The sequence below is a fragment of the Gadus macrocephalus genome, chromosome 5, assembly GCF_031168955.1.
Source record: "Gadus macrocephalus chromosome 5, ASM3116895v1".
Classification (NCBI taxonomy): domain Eukaryota; kingdom Metazoa; phylum Chordata; class Actinopteri; order Gadiformes; family Gadidae; genus Gadus; species Gadus macrocephalus.
Window position 1 is genome coordinate 7,914,951 of NC_082386.1, and position 8,573 is coordinate 7,923,523.

The 8,573-nt window shown below is 44.8% G+C and overlaps 1 protein-coding gene across 1 annotated transcript; it reads left to right on the plus strand.

Moving 5' to 3' along the window:
- Positions 1–262: 262 nt before the first annotated feature.
- ccr6b (chemokine (C-C motif) receptor 6b) lies at positions 263–4,572 on the plus strand. Its single transcript, XM_060051989.1, has 2 exons — positions 263–576; positions 3,061–4,572. Exons 1-2 carry the CDS (start codon positions 574–576, stop codon positions 4,168–4,170), a joined length of 1,113 nt encoding a protein of 370 aa, XP_059907972.1. The 5' UTR covers positions 263–573; the 3' UTR covers positions 4,171–4,572.
- The last annotated feature ends 4,001 nt before the right edge of the window (positions 4,573–8,573 follow it).

An 8,573-nucleotide genomic window follows, 5' to 3' on the forward strand; every position in this document is an offset into this window, starting at 1 on the left:
TAGCGAAAACTAAATAATTTCAATCTGCAAACCAGATTTACAGATTTTCCTATGTCCATAAACAACATGGACATAGGAAATGCATATAGATGATTGAGTGACACAAAAAGTTCCTCGAAATGTAGGTGTGTGTGTGTGTGTGTGTGTGTGTGTTTGTGCGTGCGTGCGTGTGCGTGTATGTGCATGCCTGCGTGTGTGTGTGTATGTGCAAGCCTGCGTGCGTGTGTGTGGTGTGTTTGTGATATACATGCGCCACCCACGCATGTATGAATATGTATCTCTGTGAGAGTGGGTGTCGTAGGCTACGTCAAAGAGAAGCTGAAAACATTTTCGTTCTTTGAAGTTCATAGCATAGTCCCACCAATGACAACGTTTTTTTCAAAAAGAAGAGGTGAAACATGAATCGAGCTACGCAGTAGTAGGTTGAAAGGCTCCCAAGCAGATACGTGCGTTCAGCAGCCTATTTGATGATTCAGAAGGGACAGGACAAAGAGCATCTAGCGATCGTGTTGCTGTTTTTTGCCACAAATCATTTGATTGAGAAGATATGCTTTGAAAACCAAGCCTTGCTAAATGGTAAGAGCAAAAGTACACCTGTACACACCGATTTATTTATTCACTTTTAGTATGCCAAGATAGGAATTGAATTGCCATACATAACAAAAAATGCATTTCCTTTAGACAAAGTGCATATAGAGGTTTAAACGCTTTAGTATTAGTCAAAGTGTACCCATGCATTTACTTATTAAAGTATTATAATATGATCACAACTAGAATTAAGGGCTATTTAGAAGGCTGTGTGAATGCTTTGTTCTAGGAATACACTGATTTCCTGAACTCATTGAAATTTGATTTCACAAATAACGTGGCGGGTTAATATTATATTTGCCTGATAAAGAAGAGCAAGACCATGGGCTGGCAATATTTACAACAGGAAGTAATGTATGCATATGTTAAAAGACACGTTTTCATCTCTGCTTCAATGTGGAACTAAACACTGCCATGCTCTATCCAGTTACCTTTGTGTTGATTGCGGTCTAACGAGTGCAAATAACCAAAGAAATTTAGCACTGAAAAAAGAGTTTGCAAAAGTGTCAGCCTCAAAATATCCATGTATTATTTTACTGTTTACTACTATAACAGGCTAAGTAATTAAGAAATAAAGCTCAGAATGCTGTTAACATAAAACAAAACCTATTCGATTATTTTCAAGTACAAAACATTTGCTTTTAAGCAAGGCATTTAGTAAGGCAAGCCCATAAAGCCAAAAGTGCATAAAAAACAGATTATCTCCTGACATTCAACATCTGTGTGGTGTGCGGGCTGTATGTGTGTGTGTGTGTGTGTGTGTGTGTGTGTGTGTGTGTGTGTGTGTGTGTGTGTGGGTGGGTGGGTGGGTGGGTGTTTGTGTCCTGAACAACATTAACAAACTTTTTTGCAACTCTAACGTGGCTGTGGTGGACACGAAAAAATAAGTCTCAAAAGAAAAACTGAATAAATTAGATACAAAGCCAGTCAATCTCCATGATGCATTTTATGAAAGCGGTCACGCAAGGGTTCATCTTCTTCCTTGTTGGGGCCATCTTGGTCCAACTGGTTTGGTTCAGCCCAATGAAACATCTGAAATCACAACATCCAAACATTAGTTATCAAACAACTTAAGCACAAACATCAAACAATCGTAGTTATAGATATCTATATCTATATTGTTTATGATTCACGTCAAGATGATAGATATTGACACCTTTCCCGTAATCATTTGTGTAGTTCTTCCAGCCCTAGTACATGTCGACTTCTTTGACCTTGTTATAATCTGTTACACAGTCTTAGTTTTCAACAGCATAACCCACGCTGGTTTATCAGCAGATATGGCCTCATTGTGGTTAGCGGATGGTGCTTACCTTATCAGCTCCCCGATCAGATTCACTGAGCGTTCACGGAGGAGGTATGCTTTTATCTAAATGGGTCAACACAGACATTTGTTTTGAAATGATCTGAAGGCAATTGTTCAACATGAATGTTCCTTTTGCATTACCTTACTTATTATTAATGGATTATTTGATAGAGACAGATACACTGTACGAAGACAGACTGAGATTAAAACAGTGAGGTTAAAATAAGGTAAGCGAGCAAGATACAATAGCACAAGGTGAAATGGAATCAAACTGAGCACAACAATCAATCCATCTAACATTTAGAAGTAAAATAGTAACAGAAAACTAGACATGAGTACAAGTTGGTTGCTGATTAATTTGGTCTTTAGAATTTGAAGTGATCGGATAACGAGTTGCATGGATTGCACAGAAAAGCTTTCTGAGCAATGGAGGTTTTTTTTAAGGAATCTGTACAGTTGGTGCTTGAAGCTGCAGAACTGTAGTCTCTTGATGTATTTACAGAGGCTGAGGAGCAAGTCCATTTAACATTTAAACACAAGCTTTACATATGGAAATCAATGTAGTTGCAAATGAGTAAATGTTGGTAGGACTACCTTTGTTTGATTTTTGTCCTAGAATATCAAGGCTCAGATTTTAAGGACACTCTCTGGATTGAATTACTGACTGGTTGGACTGGGACCAGGTAGTTTAACAATAGTACAGATGTGGACATGCCATCGACTTTCAGAACAGCAAGGCACTGTCAAATTTCAAGTCATTTCTTGTCAGAAACCGCTACAGTTAGCCTTAATCCGATAACAAATCTTTTTAGCAACAAAAAAAACTGACGACGCAAAAAAATATGCCTCTTTTACATGTTCAATGGGCTCATCTTTAAATGCAATTACCATTGCATTTATTTGGCAGGACGTTGATGCACAGATTGAAAATGATAAAGTTCCCTGTGTGTTTCCTGTTCCAATTTAGCAAAAATCCCAGCACACTGTTTATGCCCTTTAAAATATGAGTCAAACCATGAAAGTGGTCGTATTGATCGATTCATCATTGAAACGTTCATGTTTTTAAAAGCTTTTTCGAAACCCAGCGTCATTGCCTTTGTCAAGTGTTTCCTACCGCAGCCACTTATTCGCTTCAAAGGTTCCAACTTTGCACATTTATTTCACAGACTTCCTCTATGCTTAACACCACGACCAGCGATTACTCCTATTACGACTGGGGCACTTTACAGCCAGGGATGGAGGACGAGGATATCTGCCCCCTCGACCCCGACCCCGATGGGACCCTGGTGCAGACCTACGTCCACTCCTTCATCTGCGTGTTCGGCCTGATGGGCAACCTCCTGGTCATAGTCACCTACGCCTTCTACAAGAGGAGCCGCACCATGACGGACCTCTTCCTGCTCAACGTGGCCGTGGCCGACCTGCTCTTCGTCGCCACCCTCCCGCTCACCATCTACAACGAGCAGCTGGGCTGGCCCATGGCCCCCGGGGCGTGCAAGGCGGCGAGGGGCCTCTACAGCATCAACCTCTACGCCGGCATGCTCCTGCTGGCGTGCGTCGGCGGCGACCGCTACGTGGCCATCGTCCACGCCCGGCGCTCCTTCGGCGCCGGCTCTCGCTCCCTGATCCAGCGCTGCCTGGTCTGCGGTGCAGTGTGGGGGCTGGCCGTGGCCCTGTCCCTCCCCACTCTCATCTACACGGAGCGTATCGAGGAGGCGGACCTCTTGCGAGGTGAGGCCGTGTCTGTGACTTGCGCGCTGAACTTTGACGGCAAGCTGATGAAGGTGCTGGTGCCCGCCCTCCAGGTGGGGGTGGGCTTCCTGCTGCCCCTGGCTCTCATGGCGTTCTGCTACGGCAGCGTGCTGCGCTGCCTGTTCAGGGCGCAGGACGGCGGCCAGAGGCGGAAGGCGGTGCGCGTGGTCCTGGCCGTGGTGGTGGTCTTCGTGGTGTGTCATCTGCCGTACAACGCAGCGCTGCTGAGCCACACCGCTGGGCTGTTCCGGGAGAGGAGCTGCGAGGCGGAGCGGAGGAAGCTCAGCGTCATGGCGTTCAGCCGGAGCGTGGCCTACCTGCACTGCTGCCTCAACCCCGTCCTCTACGCCTTCGTCGGGGTCAAGTTCCGGCGCCACTTCCGGAAGATACTGCAGGACACGTGGTGTCTGGGGAAGAGGTTTGTTCAGCCCGGGTGCTCGTCGTCGAACGCGGCGACCAGCGTGTACGTCTTGGGCCGCAGGTCCACCAGCGTCTCTCAAAATGGGTCGTCTTTTAGTGTGTGAAGACGCAGTAACAATGGCGACCGACAAATTCTTTCAGTTGTTGGACTGTATTAAAAAAAAAAGCAATAGATGTAGGTGTTTCTTTTATGTAGGCCTATACATATGATTATTAAATAAGTAAGGTGCAAAGTATTGCTAGATATATGAAGTTCAGATTTCTAGTATTGTTGTTTTGAGTTGTTAGATAAAAGGTTTGAAAAGCTATTTTATTCCATTTATTTCTGGTCTCTGATTGTCACTATTTGTGTAATGAGTTGAACCCTAGTACTTTGATTATTGTAAGCCTATACGCTTAAATAATTGTCCAATTGAGTTCAGAAATTTGAATAATGTAAATGTAATCATTGTTTATATTCTATTATACACAGATGTATACTATCTAATAAAGAACAGTTTCCTTTATTTTCAGTACTTATTTACAGTAGCCCTAATGCATTTAGAAAGTATTATGCTTCATTACAACCATGTAGGCTGCGGTTGTTCTCCTTCTGATAGAAATTACAGAACCAGCAGACAAAAATCAATATTTTGTTCCTGTTTTTGACAAAGTTGTTTCCATATTTGCTTAATAAGCCTAAAGAAAAAATATTACAAAAGTCGGTTAAGGAGAAGAAAGAAGGGATAAAGAAGACATGTATATTAACTGAGAGAGCGTGAGTTTGAGAGCAATAACAAGAGAGCAATTCTCTTCTCAGCCGCTGGAGGTCCTCAGAACGCTTCGTTCACTACATAGAAACACATCTCCCTGCAGCTCCATCTGACAAGTTTTAAAGAAGTTATAATAGACAATAAAATACGTACACACATGAACCATTACACAAAGGATTTTCCAAAAGCATTGTATTATCGATCTATTCCACATAAATATGGGGGCACTTTGAATTGTGTGTGTGTGTGTGTGTGTGTGTGTGTGTGTGTGTGTGTGTGTGTGTGTGTGTGTGTGTGTGTGTGTGTGTGTGTGGGGGTGGGGGTGTGTGTGTGTGGGGGTGTATGTATGTGTGTGTGTGTGTGTGTGTGTGTGTGTGTGTGTGTGTGTGTGTGTTTGTTAAATGACACATAGTGAAAGCCTATGACACTGTGATGATTTGTAGCCCTCCATCGTACCCCAGGCTCATTCCTGATGGCCAGCCACCCCCCGCCCCCCACCCCCGCCCCCATGCACACATTGAAGACACGTTAAAGCATAGACCCTACAGCACACATGCCAAAACAGACATGCTAAAACAATGTAGCATCAGCATTGCTACCCAGGGGTGTTGTATATTCCTTAAACTGGATCAAACTGGCGCCGTCCATGAGGTGTTTTTTTTCCTCCTTCACTCAAACACATTGAATGTAGCGAGCCAAACATCTGGGACTGAATCATGAAGTCATTTCTCAGACCCCCACCAGATTCTTTCTGCACGGACACTTGGCCCTGGAACCAAAGTCTCCACGAGCCTCGGTGTCCTAGCGCCGCCAGCCTCATACTGTCCCAACAAGAATGTTACAAAAAGGTCCTGTCGGGTGAGTGTCGGTTAGGTGGTTTTGTCTGCGACTTCCTCAAAGAACCTGTGTAAGAAATATTTGTCAGAAATGTGCGTGTGTGTGTGTGTGTGTGTGTGTGTGTGTGTGTGTGTGTGTGCGCGTGTGTGTGTGTGTGTGTGTCGGTGTGTGTGTGTCTATTTGTGTTTCTGTATGTCTGCGGGTGTGAGCTTGCTAACTGCCCCTTTCAGTGGATGTTGTACCACATGTGAACCCTTGTACAGAGAACCTTTTTAGACCCTGGGTCACACCTGTATTTCAAGTGCCTCCGAGTGGGTTTCAAATGCCTGTGTCAAAGAAGGGAAGCCCCCAAGGACCACACTGAGAGCCGTGTGGTTTAACACCTGCCCTGCCTGCTTGTTAGCTGGGACACAATAATGTGTAAAGATAATAAAGAACTCCTGCATGTGTGCATGTGTGTGTGTGTTATACCCTGAATAACACATACAGATAAAAACCTCCGGCTTGCAGTGCATATGAAATGTACACACACACACACACACACACACACACACACACACACACACACACACACACACACACACACACACACACACACACACACACACACACACACACACACACACACACACACACACACACACAAACTCTTAAATATCATTAAAATAAATGTTTCCATTCTGACAACACGTGGGAGACGCGTGGCTTGAGGGGAGACATGTGTTTACATATGACCTCCACAAGAAATAACAACTGATAAGTGATGGATCTCCTGACAATAGATGTTTTCACGTTTGGCTGATTTTCTCATGCCTGAAAACTGAAAAGGCATGCATGCAACCTCACGTTAGTGGTACATGACGAGAAGGTTCAGGACTGACACCTTGGACCTGTCTGCCTCGTCCCACGGTGCAGTGTCCATGGGCTTGTGCGTGCGTTTGTAATCATGCACATCCCCAGATAAACAAGCCTTGCCATTTGTGTGCATTTGTAAACACAGATTCCTGGAAGTGTGTGTGTGTGTGTGTGTGCGTGTTTTTGTGTGTGTGTGACTGTGTGCGCGTGTGCAGTGTGTGTCCGTGTGTGAGAAAGAGAGAGAGAAAGAGAGAGAGAGAGAGAGGGCGAGGGAGAGGGAGAGAGAGAGGGATAGAGAGAGAGAGGGATAGAGAGAGAGAGGGATAGAGAGAGAGAGAGGGATAGAGAGAGAGAGAGAGAGAGAGAGAGAGAGAGAGAGAGAGAGAGAGAGAGAGAGAGAGAGAGAGAGAGAGAGAGAGAGAGAGAGAGAACAGATAGTGTGAGTGTGTGTGTGTGTGTGTGTGTGTGTGTGTGTGTTTTTGTGTGTGTGTGACTGTGCGCGTGTGCAGTGTGTGTCTGTGTGTGAGAAAGAGAGAGAGAGAGAAAGAGAGAGAGAGAGGGCGAGGGAGAGAGAGAGGGATAGAGAGAGAGAGGGATAGAGAGAGAGAGGGATAGAGAGAGAGAGGGATAGAGAGAGAGAGAGAGAGAGAGAAACAGATAGTGTGAGTGTGTGTGTGTGTGTGTGTGTGTGTGTGTGTGTGTGTGTGTGTGTGTGTGTGTGTGTGTGTGTGTGTGTGTGTGTGTATGTTTCAGTTTCCCTTAGCTTTCAACGCTGCAGGAGATCTGATTGGATGTCCTGGCAGCAGTGGGCCCAGCACTCCTCACACAGGTCCCTGCTCGACTGCAAAGAATAATGCAGGATAATTAGTGACTGGCCGATCGGTCCGGCAGTCAGTCACTCATCCACCACTCAGAGAGTGGGGGTCTCTGTGGGGGGGGGAAATAATTGTGACGGGGTCACAATTATTTCATTTAATTTGTCTGCAGGCTCCCCCCCCCCACCAAACTTCACCTAGACAAACTCTTATACAGGCATTGTTATGAAAATGTCACTCTTTCTCTCTCTCTCTGATGGCTGACGCACGTGCACACACACACACACACACACACACACACACACACACACACACACACACACACACACACACACACACACACACACACACACACACACACACACACACACACACACAACAGTACGCTCTATTGGCGACGAGGTCATATGAAAATGAAAGCCTGGCCTCTACGTGTTTCAGCACTGTCTTCCTACCTTTACAACACTGACAGGAACCAATCTGTTCCAATGATAACAATTAGTGGAGAAAGGAAAAGAAACCTCCAACGAAGAGTAAAAGATAAGAGGAGGTCCGATGACACAGAGGAAATTGATCAATTTCTTTGGCGTCAAGTTGCAGCCGTTTATATCAGCAGCGTAGCTTGAATAATGTGGGAAAAAAGAACGTAGAGGAAGAAGGTAATCACTGGAAATTGAACCGTGGGAAGAACGGAACCGCGGAGGTTGAAACAAATGCCTGTGTGCTTCTCCAGGGGGCCTGTCAGCTCCACACATTGAACATGTCTCTTCATCAAAGACTGAAAGAAAGTGTATTTGCATAATACATTTAATCTGAATTCATGTGGAGTGCCTTTAAGTTATTCATTATTTAAGTTATTGTACCTGATGCCTCAAGGACTTGGAGACCCATATTCCTCCTAGATTCTCCCATGGCTTTCTTGGAGGTTTCAAATTGCATTTGGGGTAACTGAGGGAAGGCTTCCATTACTAAATGTCATTTGAAAAACGTACACATGCATATGCTCCCACCGCGACCCGACCCCGGATAAGCGGACGAAGATGAGATGAGACGTAGGCTGCGTTCATTAAGTGATGATTTAAAGTGATGTAGTCATCGAGGCAGAATTTCCCAGCCCTTTTAGTTTTATCACTTAACTAATTAAATGTAACCGCCTGCTTAAGCACCAGACATAGATAGCAACGGTGGTTGAACGGATGGGAAAAGGGTCATTTGCCCCATTTGACCCTCAATTTAACATTTTTCCGC